At 44.9% G+C, this 21,542-nt stretch overlaps 1 protein-coding gene across 2 annotated transcripts in view; it reads left to right on the top strand.

The window, feature by feature from the left end:
* MYH9 (myosin heavy chain 9) overlaps positions 1-21,542 on the top strand; it is a 99,137-nt gene that overhangs the window by 17,294 nt on the left and 60,301 nt on the right. For both annotated transcript variants that reach the window (XM_075937802.2, XM_075937811.2), the window contains exons 2-3: positions 8,762-9,114; positions 15,685-15,841. In XM_075937802.2, the coding sequence (XP_075793917.1) occupies positions 8,782-9,114; positions 15,685-15,841 (490 nt within the window). In that variant the 5' untranslated portion in view covers positions 8,762-8,781. The remainder of the gene's footprint in view (positions 1-8,761; positions 9,115-15,684; positions 15,842-21,542) is intronic.

Here is a 21,542-nt window from a genome sequence, read left to right on the forward strand (position 1 = left end):
ATTATCAAAAGTTAGCTTCTAGACAAATCATGCATGCAGGTAGAAAGGGAAGTACAAGCTCCAAGCCTGAACATGTACACTTATGCTCTGTTACAGTGAGTTGTTTCAGACAATATTTCTACTCTCTGGTCCCATTACCAGAGCAGTTGATAAACAGCAATGATGTTTTTTCCTGATGACTCAAAAGTAGTATTCCATTTTACAGATAAAGAACGGATGTACATATGACCTTCCCAGGGTCACATGAGGAATATGGCAAATTCAGAAACTGGTCCAAGACTTGCTCTACAAGACCACTCTTATCTCCTCTTTGCTATTCTCAGATTAGAAAGGAGACTAATTTGCTTTTGCAGATCTTTTTCTCCAGGAATTTAGTGCCTATGGGACTAGTCTGTGAATCTCTCAAGTTAGTGAAAGCTTTGGAAGACTTAAACCAGAATTTTCCTGGTTTACTACTAGCTGTCTAACTAGTACTCGTCCAAGTACTACAATAAATCTATTAGTGCTTTTTGATTTTCTGTCTAACACTAGTTATTCTTTTAACTAGATAGTTTAGTCCAAGCCCATTTTGCTGAGCAGTGGCTCAATCCCAAAAATAACAGTGCTGACAAAGTAAACACTGAGGCTGAGGAGGTAATAATACAAACAGTTCTGGAAGATTAAATTACAAACAGATAATGCTGGATTCTATTAAAGGTCTTAAAATAGTTCTTAGTTTGAAACTTAGAGGCAATGATTTTCAGCAAGGGGTGCAACTTTTAGATCTTTCTCAGGTTGGTCAAGGTGAGTTTCAATTAGTAGAATTGTTACATGGGCACCTAGTAGTCCTATTGGAAGAAAGAAATATGTGGAAAAGAACTTGCTTAACTCATAAAACTTGAGGATAGAAATCTGCAACAAGACTAAAGCTCTGGCTATGCTACAGAGCTTACTATAGTGCTGCATGTGCTAAGCTGCTCCAGCCCCATGGGGCTTCTGGCTCTGAGTCTGTGCAAGCTGGGAGTCAGCAGCCTCATGTGGGTGGGAGAGGTGGAAGCAATGACAGGTAGGGGAGGGCTGCTGGCTCCCAATCAGCGCAGGTTCGTGGCCTGGAAGTTGGCAGTATGCAGGGTAGAATCAGCAGTTATCTGGTGCCCAGGAGCAACCTGAGGATAAACTGTTACTTGGTAAGCATCACCCATTAAGGGTGATCTTTACCAGTTAATCGTTTGCCTGATCACATCTCTAGAATAGATATGATCTTAACTGAAAACTAAAGTTTGTCAGGCCAGAGAAATCTGGAAGGAAAGTATGAAATAAAAGCATGAGAACCCCATATTTATATAGTGTGGACTATCTTAAGATCTTGTGGGCACCTCCCATCCCATTCATGACTATAGAGACCACTTCTCCTTCACTTGAAATTGTCACATCCTTGTGGTGATCATACAGCTACTTACATGGGAAAGGATAGCTTTTATAGCTTTCTCCCAATGTGATTGGCATCTGGATAAAAGAAAGTAAATTGACTAGCCAGCTCTCTGGACCACTGTTTGGGAGCTACTGTGTCAATTGATCTGTGACATTCTTTGTGTACTATTTCTGAAAACAACACACAGATGGAAAATTTTAACTAGAAATATAAAGAACCTTGGTAACATCACAATTATCTGCTTATCTGAACTATTGCCCAAAATACATGTATAGATAAATGTCTATACCCAAAACAAACTACCAAGAAAAACAACTTGCTAGTGTTGCTCTGCATCTGGTATCTTTCCCACACAGACTGGTTACCTGGCTCAGCACACCTCTTAATTGTTTGGTTTTTTTAAAGCATGATTGCCTGTGTTGATTAGGGATGTTAGATGTTGTGTAATTGAATAGTCGTGTAACCTCACGAAATCTTAGTGGTTACATGACTATTAGTCTCTAAGGGCAGGGCTGGCAGTCAGTGTGCTCCCAACCCCGCTCCTAGGTTGGGATGTAAGCAAGTAGTCCACTAACTGATAAGTCTAGGCTTATCTGTTAGTTGAGTTGACTACTCATGTTCTCTCTTCTCCCCCGCCCCCCCACTTGCTGCCTCTGTATCAGAGGCAGCAAAGGGCAGGGGGGAAGCAGGAGCCAGTGCTGAGGGGAGCTGGCTTAAAAGAAGACGACCCCCCCAGCACAGTCTCGGCTGTGCCATCTAGCCCCCTGCCCCCACCCACTCCCATGCTGTTGCTGGATCAGGCTCACTGCAGGCAGAGGCTGCTCTGGCAGTAGCCTCCGTTCACGGGGGGTCCCAGTTTCATGTTGGGAATACCCCATCCCCTGTCACAGATAGGGGCTGCTGGCTCTACAGTTTAAATGTAGTAAGGAGTTGGGCTGCCTGCCTAGCTCTTACTAGATTTAAACTGCAGAGACGCAGTGGGGTAGCTCCTGAACCCAGCACAAACCAGGACTCAGCACCTTCTCTTATTGACTATCATGCAGTCGGTAGAATTTTTATCGACTACACAATTAGTGAAATACCCACTTCTTGACATCCCTACTCCTGAGAAGCCCCCTGCTACTCCACACTGCTGCTTCTGTATCAGTGGCAGCAGCATGGGGCAGCAGGCAGCCGGTCTGTGTGGGGAGCTGGTTTATAAACTGGGAGCTGATCCACGAGTGGAGCCAGCTTATAAACCAGGTCCCTGCACAGACTGACTGACTGCTGCCCTGCGCTCCTGTCTGATACAGCTTGGACCACCCCTCACGGATAGGAGCTGCTTTGCAGCAGCCTCCTTTATCCCTCCCCTCCCCCCACCGCACCCTATGCTGCTTCCTCTGCTAGAGGCAGGAGTTGGGGGGTGGGGGGGGGCAGAGAGGAGGGCAGGTGGCGCTGGAGGAACCCGCTTTTAAGCCAGTTCCTCCTGACACTGGTTCCTATCTCCCTTCCTCCCCACAAGAGGGAAGGGGGGGGGGGGGGGGTCTGGCGATTGTGTGCAGGGAGCTGCTTCCCACCTGTATTGGTTCCAGCCTTCCCCCCCTCACTCTGCGCTTTGCTGTCTCTGATAGAGAGGCAGGAGCACAGGGAGGGATGGGGACAGGCGGATCTGGTGTTTTTTGGGGAGTTGGCTTTTAAGCCAGCTTCTCACAGGCACTGGTTCCTGCTCTCTTCCCCGCTGACTCTGATACAGAGGCAGCAAGGGGTTGCAGAAGGAATGCATGTAGTGTACAAGATTAACAGAAGCCCATGTTTATTGGTTGGTTGTATATTCGTGTATACACTGACATCCATTGTTTGATCTATCTCTAATTACCAGATCAGCTTCTGTTGCAAACATGTTTCAGCATGTGGAAATTGGCCTATATTCATAAGTGTTATGATAGCCATGTACATGAATATAGTTTCATATCTTTCATACTCAGCCACGTATAGGATGACTTAGTGTTGTAGTTCACTAGGGTACTTCTAAATAGTTGGCTTCAGAGCTTAACTGGATAATTGCATCCTTCACTGAACTGGGATCTTGTGCTGGTGTCACTCTTGCAGTCCCTTTAGCAACTGATTTATTTATTGATGTATTTTTGGGCCATGGCCTCACCACTTCAAAAAGATTTGGGAGCATAAAGCTCCCGAAGAATAACACTAGCACAGGGAGTATCTGCATTATTATAGAAGTCCCAGGTGCAGAAGATAGAGTGGAGCTTGTCCCTTTAGCATTGGGCTGGGCAAGATGCAGCCTGCCTAATGCTTTGATTTGGCCCGTGGACTGTATCTAACTGCCCATGCCACAGAATTTCTAGGCAGTGGCTCAGGCAGCAAGATCCTATTTAAATGGCTCTCAGCTCCCTGTCACAGCGCTACCACAGTAGGGGGTTGCAGTTGTGAGTCCTTTAAATAGCCGCAGTAAGCCTAGGTGGCTGCCAGGCAATGCAGTAGCAGTGAGAGCAGTGAGCCCTTTATTGTGTTTAGACTTCAAATCCTCTGGCCCCAGACAACTCTTGCAGAAGGCTAGTCCACAGCTCCGCCCCTTCTGGAGGTGAAGCCAGCCTGTGACCATGTACTAAAATTCATTAAGTAGCCCCACTGAAAAAATTATTGCCCACCCCCTGCTCTAGTAATTCTCTCCTACTATTAGCTCTATAGTTGTGGTGTGAAGCAGAAGGTAGGGTAGTGCTAAAGAGTGCCCTAAAATTCAAGGTACAAATAACCTCCTTCATCCTGGCATTAGTGTTAGCACCAGAACAGGAATGGATTTGCTTCTAGTTTGGGTACTGGATTAATTTCTGTACTGCATGGATAATGACTATTTCTAGAGGTCTTATTTTTCTACATGCCCATCCAGCACAATGAACAACCTAGAATGACCCTGGCACTCTGATCCATTGGGCTGATGGAGGCAGAAGCATACCATGGATGCTGAAGCCATGAGCTAAGAGGGCTAGCTACCAAACTGCATTGTGCATTCTAACTCCTCTCTCGCTGCTGAAGAGCAGTTTTCAGTGTGTGAGATGTAGGACAAGAAACCCCAAAATAAGGGCTTTGACAGGTCTTAATGTGGCTGTCCTCTTCATTGGTTGTGTTTTGTTTTAAGATTTCACTCCCAGGTATGGACCTTTTTGAAGACCGCTGGTTGTGGTCCCGTTTCCTAGCCAAATGGGGTTCATCTCTACTTGCATTTAAAGGGAGAAGAATCTCTAGACTAACAAGCGTATGCTCGGAGTAGAAAGGGGAATATATGTGTTAGGCTGAATGGAGAGGTCTTCAGATAGTTTAGTTATGTTCCGTTTAATCATTTCCTGAGGAATCCTGACTTAGCAGCACACACCAGAGGCTGAGTGCTTCAGCTTGATTATAGCCAAAAAAGGCAACTGGCTAAATTCTTGGAAGTTGCATTTGCAGGAAGCTGTGTAATGGATGTTAGAATATAGCTGTTGCATTGCCAAACCTGATAGGATTATGAATACAATAATTTGCTTTAGTTCCTTTTTTCTATCTTTAACCCTTTGGCTGGCTTGTTCTTCTGTAGCAGAGAGATATGCAAGGCCAGCTGAGACTTGCAAGAACTTGTGCTGAATCACCAATCCATTCTTATCAGATCCTGTACTACTTTTCAACTTCCTGTAGTGTGGTGTAGTGCTAGAATGGTCTGGTCTGACAGCCGACTCTTACTTCAGTGGTTGGATAGCACACACCTGTAAGTGACACAATCAGTGTAGGGCTATGCCTACCTTGGGAAGGTTTGGCAACAGTGCGGAAGTCGTCAAAAGTGAAAACCAGTCAAACCAGTTTTTCTGCTTCCCATTGTTGACATTTCATGGCCATATTGCTAGCACCTTGCGGATAGGTAAGAGCAAAGCAATATGGGTAAACCTCCCACAGGGCCTACTGTGCAGTGTTGTGTTAAGGCAGATCTGATTCCCTTGTAGCCCTGTGAGATCTTCATGCTGAAGAATATTGAAGCAGCAGAGCAGTCTCTCCAGCCCTCCTGTAGCAGCACTCTGCCTGCTGCTGTGTTTCTAGTGCAGGGTGGAAGAAGCACTCCAATGATTTGTTCTTTGTTCCCCAAACAGCCGCTTACTCAGCTGTCAGATGCTTCCTGAGCTTTGAAAGGGGAGGGGTGCATGCCTGCAGGGCAGCAGAGACCACAAAACACTGAGCACAGCCATCAGGGCAGGCTGGTGGAAGCTAGGTTTCTTGACAACAAACACTCTGTTTGTCCATGCTGGCTCTTTGTGGACAATAAAGGGAGAGGAAAAGACCAGTCTCTTGCAAGGTGGAAGTCTTTTGTCACCAAAACTGGGTGCATTTTTCCCAACAAAAAGTTGCATTGTAGTATATATTCTCTCACTGCTTTGTCAGCAAAAGGCAGTTTTTGTTGACAAAATGTGAAAGTATACACAAAGGCCTAGGATTTGAAAATGGTTACCCTGCCTTTGTTCTTACTGCTATTTAGCCAACGATGGATATAATGGCTGTTTCCTTGGTGCCCCTTTTGCAGGTTGTACCTGTCCTGTTGCAGAAATTAGGCCTAAAATACTATCAAATCAGAGAGACAAGTGGCATTACAAGCTTCACTGCAGATATTTTTATCTACTCGGGCTTCTAGATTAAAGTGTATTTTTTTTAAACAAGCTTGTTTAGTTCTGGCATTCATAGTCTAAAGGTATAGATTTTAAAATGAGTTCGTGTAATATTTGTATGTGGACTGCTTGTTGCTTATTGATGGCTACAAAACTTGCAGCGCAGGAACAAGTACAGCATTCAGTACAAAGTGAGACTACAGTTATCCATTTGATAAAAGAATTTCCTTGACTGTATGGACACTGCTGGATTGGGGCTCAGCACCCTTCTGTATCATAGCTGGAATTTTTCCAGCCTTCTCTTGCCGCTGCATATGTCCAGTGCTGGGATGCATTGGGATCAATTTAAAGCCCAGTATGTTGGGGCCAGATTGCTTCTGCAGTGAAGCTCTTAAGGCCTCTTGTCTCTCTGGGAAACTCTGCTGTACCAGAATGCTGCCTATTTGGCTTTGCAGGCTTTGTTTATATACCTTACATAAATATATTGTGAAGCTACCTTAAGAGGAACTGTTGTAACGGTATTTGACAGTCTCTTATTGCGTGCACAAACCATTCTGCCTCTTCTCCTTTTTTCTTCCCCTTCTCTAACTGCAAATTTTGACAAATTTGCATAGAATCTGAATGAGTTGTGACTGGCAAGTTGGTGAACATAGTTTCTAAGAAAAAAACAGCAAATGGTCTGGTAGCACTTGATAGACTAACAAAACATGTAGCTGGTGTCATGAGCTTTTGTGGGCACAGCCCACTTCTTCAGATGACCAGAGTTATGAGTTTGGGATGTGAACACTTTTGGTAGTTTTGTGAAGTGACTAGCTGGCTTTCTCTGGTTTAATGAGCCCTGATGCATGCAGTGCCTTAGAATCTTGATTAGCCAACCAAATGGATATAAAATTGGTATCTGCATCTGCAAAAAGGATCAGTGGTTATCCACATTCATAATCCACAGATGTGGATACTTGCAGCTGTGAAACAGACATCTGCAGATTTGCAGAGTTCAAGATAAAATTTGTATCCGCATTAAGGATGTTTAAATTGCAGTTAGTTTACTAGTCAAGTAGTCAATGGAAATTCCATCAACTTGACTAGTCAATAGGCACTTCTGCATTCCTCCTTTGAAATGTACAAGAACCCTGCTGTGACTCTTGTACGTTTCAAAGGAGGAATGTGGAACAAAGTGTAGCGGGAAGTCCCACTGACTCCGGGCTGCATGTGGGTGCCACCTTTGAAATGTACAAGAGTCTCCAGCAGGGGCTCTTGCGCATTTCAAAACAGAAGTGGACTCATGGAGCCGGGGTCAACTAGGGACTTCATAGCTCAGAGTCCCTGCTGCTTTGAAACTCCTCCTCTGCGTTTCATAGGGACCGGGCTCAGCTGTGCCGTGCTGCCCTTTGAAGTACCCCCCTGCTTATTGGATAGTTAACTAGTCTTTAACATCCTTAATCTGCATCCATATCCGCAAAAATGAGCTGCAGATGTCTGCATTTGCACAGGCAGATATAAAGTGGATATACATGGATTTGCTGAGTTCTTCAAATGATACTTTTCATAAATCCCATTTTAAGAGCTAGAAAGTCCTTGGCAGAAGCATTTCTGATGCGGGTTTTGATAGATATAGACTGCTTAGTTTTATACATACTCTTAGATAGGGCTCGCCGAACTGTGGAGAGCCTCGCTCGCCAGCCGCGCTGTCCTGCTCTTCCGGGTTAGTCTACTCACCACAGGCGACTAGATTGTATTTGTCGAGCCCTGCTCTTAGAAATCCCCAGTTTTGTCTCTGATGCAGCATTGGTGATCTTGCCATCTATAGGGCTCATTTCTGTAACCATCACAGAAATATGTTCTTTAAGCTAAGGATGTGAATGGTACATCGGTTATGGTTAATTGGTGGGGGCTGGAGCAGTCCCATGCCCTCCCTGTTCAATTGATCTTTTTTATATAAAGTTTAACTAGTTAACTAATATAATTTTACATCCCTATTTTAAACAAGATAGTGACCATAATATTTCTTAACCTAGAGTTCTGTACCCTGATAACCAACACTCTCTCAACAGTATTTTCCTGTAAAGATGATCTGCAGAGCACAAACTGAGTTAAACCTAAATCTGTGTTGGAGGCTACCATAATCTGGCTGTACTTTAGTCAATTCTTAGCCAATTCTTAGCCAACCTTTTAAATTCTCAAATTTTATTTTGGGTTACTTTGGGATGTCTTTGAGGAATAAAGGGTAACTGACAGCTCAATCCATGGCATTCGTGAATGCTGAAGTACATAAGACATCACACTTTTGGTGAACTAAGAAATACCAGAGAGACTTCAAATGGAGAGGGAGGGAAAAGCGCTTAAACTTGATTAAAACTTCTGTGGTGAATTTTGTCAACAGCCTGGGATAGTGGTAAATCTGATCTTAACTTGAATGCGAAGCAAGCAGAGTTATGGTAAAGTACTATAGTGTTTAGTGCTAATGTCAGTAACTCTTTCTCTCCTCTCCCTCCTTCCCCCGGGAATAGAAAATATATTTCATCAGTTTTTGTTGGTTCTCTGTCATTTAGGAGCAGAAACTCTGACCTTATCTGTAATGATGACAAACTACATGTGACTAATTGAAGTGGGGTACGGGGGGGAGGTCTCTGATAACTAGAAACCAAAGCCAATGTAGTGTCCATTTGTTCCTAGGAGTTTATAATGATGCTTGAGTTGTAAATTTATTTATCTTTTTTTCCCCTGGCAGGTCCCTAGTTATAAATCATCATGGCTCAGAAAGATGTTGATAAATACCTTTATGTGGACAAAAACCTCATCAACAATCCACTGGCTCAGGCTGACTGGGCAGCTAAGAAGCTGGTGTGGGTCCCATCGGAGAAGAATGGGTTTGAGGCGGCCAGTCTGAAGGAAGAAATCGGAGAAGAGGCCATAGTGGAGCTGGCAGAGAATGGAAAGAAAGTGAAAATAAACAAAGATGACATTCAGAAGATGAATCCACCCAAGTTCTCTAAAGTGGAAGATATGGCAGAGCTGACCTGCCTGAATGAGGCCTCTGTGCTGCACAACTTGAAGGAGAGATACTACTCAGGGCTCATCTATGTAAGTAACAATCTTCTGTATTGGGAAGGAAGGCTTTTATTCCACAGGGATTCCACAGGAGTGGGTAAAATATGGCCCATGGGCTGGATCTAGCTTGCCAAGCCTTTGGATCTGGCCCGTGGCTCACTGGGACCCTCAGGTAGCACCCTCCCCCCTCCCCTCCTCCGCACAGGGGCTGCTGCCATGAAACAGCCTCTGTTCACAGCTGGGTTGCTTTGTGGCAGTATCCTTCTGGCCCCCCTCGCCCACTGCCTCTGATAGGGGGAAGAACAGGCAGCACCATGGAGACAGTGCTATGGGGAACTGGATCTGAAATGGGCAGCAAGGGTGGGGGGGATGCAAGTAGTCGACTTGACTACATGATAAGCATAGGTTTATTGGATAGTTACCAGTTGATTGCTCCTTTACATCTCTATCCCAAACATACACAGTTAGCCTTATGTCTCCTATGAAACTCTTGTGTGACACTGCTGCTTGGGAAGTCCCAGAACTCTCCCCGGGGGGTAGACTGGAGCCCTCCGGGAATGCTGTGGTGAAATGGTTGGACTTTGGCATGTAGAGTGTCATTGTTTAGAGTATGTTTTGAATATCATTAATTCTGCTTTTTGGCTAGAAAAAAGTTTGAAAAGTAGTAAACAGGAAGCCTGATTAAAACAGTACTAAATAACAAAAATCCACTTGAGATGTATACCTAACATCTGGTTTGCTTTTTCCCACATCTGGAACCTCAATGGGAGGGAATGCTAATGCCAAGCTGGCTGTCTAATCACCTTCCGAGATTCAAGTTTTTAGCATGTCTGCCCTCTCCAGTAACACAAACTGTACCCCAGTATAGTGTCTCTGAAATGAGAAATATATCTGAACTGGCAGGTTCTAGTTCCTTCCCACTTGCCAACACATACAAGAGCAGCATAGTTCTTTTACTAGGTTGTCATGGAAATGACAGCGATATCTGTTGCATGACTATCATAATCTACAATCACAAGGAATAAGGTACAGGAAACCCCAGAGATGCAACCGCCCGAGTTGTAACCCCCTACACTTACAAAAATGGTTAAGTGCGGAGGGGGTCAAACCCCGACTTACGTCCTCAGCCCGCATTTACGACGGTGCATGACACCTATAGTAAGTGAGGGTTTGAGTAACGACGCCCCCGATTTGTGATGCTTTCTCAGAAACTGATTACATCACAAGTTGGGGGCCGCCTATATAAGCCAGGCTCTCTGACATGCTTGTGTGTCCAATGGAGGAGTACTAGAAGGTAAAAATTTGAAATTGGCATTAATTCTGTAGTTCCTGTTCAAAGGTCACTGTTAATGTGACTTGCATCAAACAGTGACTTTTAGAATAGCGTCTTAAGCTGTTAAAGTAGAAAAAACTTAAACAAATAGTCTGGTAGCACCTTAAAGACTAGACTAACAAAACATGTAGATGGTATCATGAGCTTTTGTGGGCACAACCCATTTCAGATGACAGATGCTGTTAGAGTCTGTTAAAGGGCACAGGATGAACTAGATGATATGGTAATGTGATTCTTTTTAATGCACTGGCTGCTTACATCTTGAGAAATTTTGTTTGGTCCTAGCCTATTCATTCATAATAAAGAATGATAGCACAATGGTCAAAGCTGGAATAGCAGATCTTACAAGAAAGGCCGGATGTTCGGTATCTCCGTCTAGGCAATATGAAGTGGATTCTTTAGTGTTTGTCTGCTGCCCTCTGACCTATTGAGGATGCTAGTGTTACTGTAGTGCTAAAGAAAATCTTGATTACAGATGTTTTTGAACAGCAACATTCAAACCTCACTGTACCTTGTCTTCTCTCACAATACATCTCCCATAGTCTGTCTGACACCTGCTTACTTAATCATCCAAAAAGGCCTAGTCCACTTCCTTGCCACTTGTGGCAAGACCATGTTTCTCTCTAGTGATTAGCAATTCAATCTAGGGTAGAAAATGGCGCATGTTCACTCCTGCCATGTACCTCCTGTGTAAACCCCTTTGAACTGCCAACTTCTAGATCAGCATTTTCAACCTTTGGTGCCCGGACCCCTGGGCATCAGTACCTCCTATTGCTGATCCCTAAAAATGTCAAATGAAGGCTGAAAACCACTGTTATGTGTAATACCTAGAGTCTTTGGCTCCATTTCTGACTTTTATGCCACTCCAGAGGCACAGGGGACATAGTTAGCTGCTACAGAATACCGTTGTTAAAGTGAGGGTTCTTCCAGGCATAGAGCAGGTGAAAAAGCTCCATGACAGCCTTCTCTATCTAATGATAGAGGTATGAGTGGGAAGATGTGGCTGGAGCTCAGTACATTTAGTTATGCTAAGTTGATGAATAGCTGACTGGGAAGTTATATGTAACCACAGCTGCCCTCACCTCCCTGGGCTGTGATCTCAGTGCAGCTCAGAATCAAAGCAATATCTGTGCCTTAGATTGTTGAGAAATGGGTACATTGTCACTTACATAGTATCCTTGTACACTTATTAGTATGCTAGGTAATATTTCCCTTTCTAAATGGAATTCATTAAGTCCTGAAACTAGTGATATGTAGACCATTTTAAGGGACTTAAATATTTTACTTGCCTTGCAATAGGCTGCCATTTCACAGGTGGTGTGGGATAAGTGGTCTCGTGCATAGGTGTAACAAAGTGAGACTTCCTTCTTAAACCTAATTTAGTAATGTGTTAAGCTAGTGAGAATCTTGCTCCTACCAATCCATCCAAAAATGAGTCTGAACAGTTCACTTATCGAATGGGCAGATTGGCTAGCAGCCCTCCCCAGTAAATTGGAGATTAAGGTGAAGGGCTAAAATCCTTCTACTGGACAGAAGCTGGGCACTAATCTTCGTGACAGGAAGAAAGCAAACAAATTATCTCTGGAATAAAGATCTCTGGAAAGGTCATCAACACAGCTTTGCTTTTGGTTTCTCTCTTCCTGCTGGTGGGGGCTTTGTTTTTGAGATGTCTTCTCCCCTCCCCCATCCCCCATCCTTCCTGTGAAGGGGGGATGGAAAAGCTTGAGGCTAAGATTACAATGGTGACTTGAAGATGCTTGATCAGGGAGGGGCAGACATTTCAGCATTTCAAGAACTTGGAAATAGCAAATCAGTGTCACAGACTGAAGAGAGCTGTTTCTACAGAGTTGATTTGGTTTTAGACTGTGATGACTTTGCTGATTGTGATTATCTGTACTCAGTCTTTGAACTGAGTTTAACTTGGGGGAGGGGAGCTAGGGGCTGGATCTGGCCCCTGAGGTTCAGGGACCCCACCGCAAGCATGTAGGAGCCCACACTGGTGCGCCAGCTCCCCCTTGCCCTCTGACGCTCTCAGTGGGACCAGAGCACACAATATAGGCTGGCCCCTCAGGTGTGAAAGGGGAGTGTCTTCTCTGTAGTCAGTGGGCCCCATCACTGTGTTTGGCGTGTGTTTTGCTTTTCTTGTTTTTGTATGTTCTCACTTGTGTATGGTGCCCGGCTGCCTTTTTCTGGGGGTCAGAGACTCCGACCCAAAAAAGGCTCCCCACCCCTGTAAGTGTAATCTCTAGCTCAGTGGTTCTCAAACTTTGGCCCATGCCATGGCCCAATGCAAACCTTTCTTTTGGCCACCATTTGCTAATGGAAACTCATGCTAATTACATAATTATGCTGGAGCCATTTTGCTAGTGCTGCTGCTAGGAGAGTGGTTTAATTTAACCAGTATGTAAGGAAATATTTAAAGTATTAAACAGATTAATTGCTTCAACTTTCTCTTTTTTTATTGAAGTTTGATAAACTATCTGTCGAACACACAAAGTTCCCATATTTTCTTTCTTTCTGGCAGGGGTGGGGAACCTTTTTGTGGGTCAGAGGCCTCTAACCCACAAAAAAAGTCAGTTGGAGACCACAGAAGTGAGAAGTTAAAAAAAAATTTTTCCCCAGAAATCCCTAAGCCTCATTGATGTGACCCCCAATTGAGACACTTCACTCCTCCGGCACTCCAGCCCTACTGAGGGAGGGGGAGAAACTGGGACTGAGGTTCAGGGCTTCCTGTAGGCCAGATTTACTTTTTTGGGGTTCCAAGGTTAGTGGACTTTGTGGACCCCCAAGGCTTTGAGGTTGGGACAAAAATGAGGGGTTCATTGTGTTGGACGGGGCTGCTGGTGAAAGGAATGGAGGTATAGGATCTGGGCAGGAGGTAGGGTGCAGAAGGGGGTGAGGGAAGTCTGGGTGGGAGGTGGGGTGCAGGAGCAAGCTTGAGAGTAGGGTGTCTGGCCAGGGTGAGGGGGCAAGAGCAAGGGAAGGTGCAGTGTGTGCCCAGGAGGAAGGGTGCAGGAATGGGGAGGGTCTGCGAGGGGGCTCGAGATGCGGAGGTCTGGGCACAAGAGGGTGGGGGGCACTTACTTCCCTTTGTGCCCCTCACAGGTCTCAGGCACCACCTCCCACTGCTTCCACTGGTCAGATTCTGGCCAATGGGAGTAGTGGGAAAAGCCTCCAAGCAGCATGCCTGTGTACTACTGTTCCTCCAGGTGTGTGTGTGTGTGTGTGTGTGTGTGGGGGGGGGGGGGGGCATAGAGAGTGTTTCTTTTCCGCGAGCCGGGTTACATGCAACAAGTCATCCTCCTCATCCCCCTCCCCCCCCACCCCAGCAGGAAGCTGGCATTCCAACTGCACAGGGGCTGGAGGGTGAGGCTGGAGCACCAGCCCTGCCTCCCTACTGCAGGGAGAAGGGGGAGGCTGAGATGGATCCATGGACCATCTGGGAGGCAGCTGTGAACCACTAGTGGTCTGTGAACTGCACTTTGAGAACCACTGCTTTAGCTTATCTTGGCAATTTGTTTCTGCACTGCTCATCTTAAGCATGTATTCTGGATCCAAAGCAGAATGTAAATCCAGAACCTTGCAAAAATTCCAGTTCAGCAGAGGATAGGCTTATGAAAAGAATAGACAGTTTTTTCCTGCCCAAGCTGGTCTTGACTTATGAGTCAAACATGCTTAATCTATTCCTGTTGGCATTCCACAGCTAGAGTTGTAATGATAGAGTAAAGCTGTTTCTTAGTTTGCCCTATGCCTCAGTTGAAACAAGTGAAGTTTAATTCCACAACTGTAATATTGGGCAGTGATGTCTGAAGCAAAGCACAGCTGCAATAGAGGCCTCTTGTCTCTAGAAACTTGGGTTCAGTTCCTAGATTGGGGGACAAATGAAAAGAAGACTCACATGCACAGTAGGGATGTGAAGGACTAGTTGAGTATCCAATAAGCAAGTGCTTATTGAATAGTGGACAGGATGGTTGACTAATTGCTTTCCCCCTCTCCCATCTTGCTGCCTCTATCAGAGGCAGCAGGGGGTACGGGAGAAGGAGTGCTTCAAAGTGGCTGCGCCTCTTGAAGCCTGTGGCCACATCTCAGGCTCCACGTGGTGCTGCCGCTTTGAAAAGACGTGGGCAGCCCGGGGTGAGCTCTGGTTTCCCCAGACTGCATGCGACTGTTCAAAGCAGCAGTGCCACGTGGAGTATCAGGTAGCTCAGTTAGTCTAACTCCTTTGGTAGGATCCCCTCTTGGAGAGATGCTTCAATAGTATTGGGGTCTTTAAGTAGTGTGCAAGATGTCTGGTGTCCTCCAATGCAAGGCTAATTCTGAAACTGCCCCCATACACAGGAAAGCTTGTTTAGACTCTCCCTTCCCAATGGAAAGTATTCCAATGGACACTTGTGCACCAATGAGGCCATATAAAAATGGGTGTGGGATTAAAATTGCATGCCCAAACTCTTGTCTTGAGTCAGACACCTAGGTAGGGCTAATTATTCAAAGTGAAAGCCACAGCCAGAAAACTAGGGTTCTGACTATAAACTATGTAACAGATGCTATTTCCACTCTTCTAATTGCCATTAGTCTAATCTTTACCATGATCCAGTTGAAGTTAAATCTGATCAAATGCCTCCTATTCTTGGAGTAGAGGACTCTGCTATGCTAAAATTGTCTTACTTGAGAAGGTGGGGGAACTCATTTATACAGATATCTGCAACTCATTTATACAGATATTTGCAGGGCTCTTCGATTCAGTCATAGCAATGCTTTGGATGCAAAAGGAGCACACGGCTCGCACAGTGTTGGCTGTGTGCAGTCAGCACACACCTGAGTTCACACAGGCACCACTTTAGTAATATTGGTAGAAAAACAAATGTCTTATGGGCCACAAATGGAACCCTGATGGGCTGCATGTGGCCAACAAGCTGCAGGTTGCCCACCAGTGCTTTAAGGTAAAATGTATACCTTCTGGTCTCTGAAAGTAGGAGGAACTAGTTTTGATGGGCCTGCAGTTAACCATGGAATGAGCTAGCCAGTATAAGTCAGTTTCTGCTCAATACCATCCTGATACCTTGGAGTACCTGGTAGGGTAGCTTGAAGGAGGCAGTGTCATACTGATAAACTTGGTTTTAGCTGTTGCCCGGTTTCTAGTATTGACTTGTGCCTTCCTGTCTTGTCTCACTGCCCTAGTAGAACCTCTCAAAGAGGAGTGACTCAAGCAAGAAACTTGAAGGGAACATGGATTTGTCTGACTAACCACTGTGCTGTTCTTTTCTCTGCAGACCTACTCAGGCCTGTTCTGTGTGGTTATAAATCCTTACAAGAACCTGCCCATATACTCAGAGGATATTGTGGAGATGTACAAAGGCAAAAAGCGGCATGAGATGCCACCTCACATATATGCAATCACAGACACTGCCTACAGGAGTATGATGCAAGGTGAGTGGCAACTATGGGACAGTGACTTTCTTAGTGAGATCATGAAGTCAAAATGATATTTGAGACATAGGTCAAGTCTATACTTGCACCTCACAGTGCTGTAACCTTCTGATTCAGGGGTGTGAAAAACACGCCTCTGTTAGCAGCTCCCCTCATAGAGCAATACATAAAGCACTGTGAGAGCTCTCTTCCAGAGCTCATGCAGTGGCCATACTTTCACTTTAAAGCACTGCTGATTTGTGAAGAAGCCACTGGGCGGTGTTACTTCATGTCCCTCTTCTAAGTAGGGGAAGAGGCACATGGATGGGGTGTGCACATGCTTGTAATAAAGACAGTGACATTCAGTGGAGACAAACCTAAAGCTGTGTTTGGTGCTGGGAGCCTACTGTGGTCTGAAACCTTGAACTAGAGTGCCAATCAAAACTATTTTTAATAGCATGAAAAATCAAGCAAGTTCTATCCTGGCAAGTAGGATAAATACTTATTTGCTATTCCACACAATATATTGGCTTTTTTTAAATACCAAAAAAAAAAGACTAGCTTAGTTTCCTGGATACTCTTAGCAGAATGCATTTGTAGTGTTGTCAGAGAAATAATGTAATGCAAAACCATGTAATGCTTGTCTTTTGGCGTCACTTGGGGATCCTTAATGGAAAGCTCCTGAGGATCGTGTCTGTACCCTATCTCTCAATAAGGTGATCTCCTCTTAGAGAATCAAAGCCTGCAGCCAAGGAATCTTATGGTATATAGAGCTAGCTCTATTCTGTCTCTTCCTGTCTTGGTATCTGGGTTATAGTGGCAGAAGTAGAAAAGCTACAGAGAATGCTTAAGACAGATGATAGTGGACAATCTGAAATAGTGACAGTCTGGGACAAGATGGCATGGGAGGATTGAGGCTGAAACTCACCATCTTGTAAGCAACTGGTCACTCTTTTAAATTAACAAAAAAAAATCTAGATTTCTGTCACTTCCTCTAGAGAGGTAGAACTTGTATTGCCTTCTTGTTTTGGAGAAAATTCCATATGGTCAATTGCCAGTTGTCTGGCCTTATGTATAGGGGCCTACCAAATTCATGGTCCATTTTTGATCGGATTCAGAGTCATAGAATTTTAAAAATCACAAACTTAATTAGTTTAGATATTTAAATCTGAAATTTTACAGGTTGTAACTGTAGGGGTCCTGACCCAAAATTAAGTTTTGCAAGGTTACTGTACTGTAGAAGGAATTGCAAGGTTATTGTGGAAGGGTCACAGCATTTCCACCCTTCTGCGCTGCTGCTGGTGGCACTGCCTTCAGAGCTCAGTGACTGGAAAGTGGAGACTGCCTACAGAGCTAGGATTCCAGCCAGCAATGTCCCCTCCAGCAGCAGTGTAGAAGTAAGGATGGCACAATACAGTATTGCCACCCTTACTTCTGTGCTGCTGCTGGGAGTGGGGGAGGTGGGAGGCAGTGCCTTCAGAGCTAGGTATCTGACAAGTAGCTACTACTTTCTGGCCATCCAGCACTGATTGCAGTGCAGAAGTAAGGGTGGCAATACCACAACACCCTATAATATCCTTTGACCCTTATTTGGATTGGAACCCCTAGTTTGAGAGACACTGATCTCCTCTGAAACTTATACTGTAAAAATACATAAGACTACTTTTATGGTCTGTAACACATTTTTCAAGACCATTAATTTGGTAGGGTCTTGCTTATGTGGCTTGATACAGCCAGTGGATTCCGCCACTTCTCACCAGCCTCTCAAACTCTCCATCAAGGAGCTATGATAGTTAGTTAGTGTGGAGGGAAAGGAAACAGGAAGAGGATTGCTTTCCTGTTGCCTAGATCAGTGACCCAAGGAAACTTACAGGTGGAGAGAGGAATGCCGACAAAGGCTGTTGGAGTACAGCAGCTCAGGGCACTTGGCATATGAGAGAACTCAAGGTGAAATGAAAAAGCAGGGAATCACGCTCTAAGCAGCAGCACTTGCTTCCTATCCCTCGAAGTCATTGCCACCCTATTTCCACTACACCCTGAAAACAGCTGAGAAATATAAATACTTTTCCTAGCTGTCACTTTAAAACTACTCTGCTGCATCCAAAGAACTCTGCCTGTAACTTGTCCTTGAAGGAACCTTATTTCCTCTTTAAACAAAGGAATTTCTAAACTGTCTTTGTCTTAAGTGACAAGAAAAATGTGCCTTCTATTCACTACATGACTGCCCATTACCCTCTTATCTGCAGTTCACTTCCTCTATTACTTCCTTCTCTTCCCTGCCTACTCCTTGTCAGCAACAGTGCCAGCAGCTTTCTTTAAACAAGCTACTGACTTGTTCTGGCAGAGTGTTTCTAGTTTGCGCTTCTGTGCAATAATGGAGGCAATTCCTTTAATGCGATTGTAACAGGATTCTGGAAGACAAGAGGCTTCCTCTGATTATAACCAACAATGAAACCACTTGAAGGATCTAGAGCAAGCATCCTGTATGGCAGGGTGGGGAACCATTTTTGGTTCCTCACTGATGTCTGTCCTCAGGCAAAGGGACACATTCCCCTCACACATCCGAGCCTAGGGGGACCCAGCTTAGTAGATTTGGTATGCTCTAGCCTGGCAGGGGTCCTGGAATGTCATCCCAGGCTCTCAAATGCTCAGTGCCCACCCACAGTCTTGTAGGCCAGATCAGGCAAGCTGGGGGCTGCATCCGTTCCTGGACATTAGGTTCTCCATCACTGCTGTATGGAATCCCTCTGCTAATTACACAGGCTGGTTCTGGGGACAGCTGCACAGTAGTGGCTTAAAAGTGATAGGTAAAGTTCTCTTGCATGTGGTGATTCATAGCCAAATGGTCACTATCTCTCATCTATCTTTCTGACTTTGCAATGTTAACTGTCTGAAACACAGAAATCTCAACTTGCACTGTTAATTCACTGCACAAAGGTAAAGAATGACACTCTGACATCTGCACTCTTAGCATTGGGATGAGGGGGGGGAAGGTTTGAGTTCTGCATAAGTGTTTCCTTTACCTCCTTAAAGGGAAGAGGTAACAGGTGGAGGAAGAAAGAGGGTTGACTACAGTCCTGGCCACATCCAAATTGCTCTCAGCTGTTACCTCTTTCCCACAACAAATCTAACTGCATGGCGAATGTGTGTGTCTTGCCCAACTAGCTGGCTGCTCCAGGTTCTCTTTACCTAGTTCAGAACAAATGTGGTTACCTACCCTCTTGTGCACTTGCTGGGCTTGGAATTTATTCCCATCTAATAGCTGGGCTACCTAGTGGGACCACACAATTTAACAATGCTTTCATGGGCTCTGCGTGTGGGGTTTGTAAAGGATATGCATTAGCAGCAGAGTAACTAAAGCAATATTATTGAAAGACTACCAAATGGCAGAAACACTAAACTGTAGGAATTACATTGGGGTTTTGCTACTTGAGTAAGGGTGGAGGCTCTTGTGAAGCTTCTGGTCCTGTCCAACTTCATGGGCAATGGAAAGCAACATTGCTGTTTTGGCTTTCTCCTATTTTTCTCATTTGTGGGGGAGGCTTGATGCATCAGCCAGTGGTATGGGAGGAATCTGCATGGAACAGAAGATGGAAAAAGCCCTGTGTTCTGCAAGGACTGGAGGCATTTAGGATTAATAGTTGTACCCCATTCTCCTTTCAGAGCCTCATATGAAGGGAAACCTTAATGGTCCGATTAAATGTATTTTAATATCCCATGTAATCGTAGAACTGTAAGGGACCTCGAGGTCGAGTCCAATCCCCTGCCCTCATGGCAGGACCAAGCACTGTCTAGATTTCAGTGGCTACATGCAGGGGGCAGATGGCTTCTGTGTCCCGCTGCCCTTGATACAGAGGCAGCAGGGAGTGGAAGGGGAGAAGATGGCTCTGCAGGAGCTGATATGCTTTTAAGCTGGCTCCCTGTACATACCAGGAGTCTGCATGTAACTGTGTAATCCCAGGCTCATCAGTTAACCATGTACACTGTTACTTTCACATTCCTAACAAGTACCCTTAAAGACAGTAGGCTGATGACTCTGACCTCCACCAACATGGGGTTCAGTTGTTTCTTAAGCTGATAAAGCAGAAAGACCTACATGTTAATTGGCTTGGATACTGGATTTTGTTTGGTTTCACTATGTTTATGGTATCTGAATAAGCAGCCTGTTCAAGGTTAGGAACGGGAGTAGAAACACTGCTTTTATTCTGATTTGTTAATCTAGAAACTGTTTAACCCTTTGTTTTGTACCTAGGCTGATGCACTACCTTTCAGAACTGAGCAGTCTGGTGCACCAGTGCCTATATGTTCCATAGGATTAAATCACTTGTAAGGAAACTCAATCCAGTGCACTGCTGTGAGTTAGAGCATTGTGAAAAAATTGTCCATCTTTAAAGTGGTACTGTTTTTATCCTCAATCTACTCTTCTGTGTGGGGCAGTGGAGGGACCTCAGAACTCTCTTCTTTTGAATAAACTTTGGAAATCCTCATGTGCAATTACCATATTTGTGTGTGAGACTGAAATTCCCAGTTTGCCTAAGCACTGCTCTTCTCCCTGTGGCCGGTATCTTGATTACCTAATGGTTTGAATACTTTCAGAGGAATTGGCTTTATTGCAGTTGAGAGTGAGAGATGTCTTAAGCATGCATAGCATTACACTACTGCAGCAGATGTGCACGAAAGAGAGAGTGCATAGAAACTTTGGGCAGGTAAAAATTTCTGCAGTCGAATGTAGCTTTTTCAGTTGTCTGTTTGGAAAAGGCATTTCAAAGATGTTGAAATGCAATGTTCAAGTTAGCTGGGAAGCTTTCTTCACCTGCTCAAGATACTGGTGAAGAATCTTTGTGAAATATGCTGTAGTGCCAGTGTCTAAAGAACCACACAAATAAGGCTGTTGAACTGTTACACTCAACCTTTTGTGTCAACAGGGAGTTAGTCCCTAATGGCTTCTTCAAAGCTTCTCCTTAGAAGATTGCTCTCCTTGCTCCTAATGCGCTTCTCAGGCCTGGCTCTGTGTATTACCTCCTTCCCTCCCTATCAGCTTGTCTTGCTTCAGCGGGCAGAATAAGTAGCAGGTCCAGACTGTTTCCCACCTGTCAGTTGTTCAGTTTTTAGTAGGGATGTGAAAGGGTAACTGGCAAGCATCACTCTTAACCAGTAATACTTATTGGTTCTGGCAGCTTCCCTGCCTGTCCAAAAAAAGGTTCCACACCCCTGAGCTAAAAGGACTGAAACATAAGGGTTCATCTGCATTGCACAGAAACAGACCTAGTCTTTATGCTATAGGACAAACTGATGCTCACTGCTGTGGAAGTGTATTTTGCAGTATAAATGAGGGATGTAAAACTTCAATTAATTGGCTGTTGCTGCAATTGAAAGGCAAAAGTGCTGTTGGGAGCACAGGGCCAGCAGGGGATTCCCCTGTTGGCCCCGTGTTCCTCATGGCATTTCAAAGTGGCAGTGCTGCATGGAGCAGGGGTCGGCGGGGGACTCTCAGATGGCCCCAGGCTGTACGTGGCATTTCAAAGCAGCAGCACCATGTGAAGCCTGGGGTCTGGCCCCAGGCAGCACTGCTGCTTTGAAGTACTACCTCTCCACTGCCCCGCACCCCTTTGCTGCCTCCATCAGAGGCGGTAGGAGGTAGTGACTAGATAACTAGTGTGTCGACTATCCAATAAGCATTTGCTTATTGGATAGTTGACTAGTTGTTCACATCCCTAGTATA

Source organism: Pelodiscus sinensis, chromosome 1 (assembly GCF_052426305.1).
Source record: "Pelodiscus sinensis isolate ZL-2025 chromosome 1, ASM5242630v1, whole genome shotgun sequence".
Taxonomy (NCBI): Eukaryota; Metazoa; Chordata; order Testudines; family Trionychidae; genus Pelodiscus; species Pelodiscus sinensis.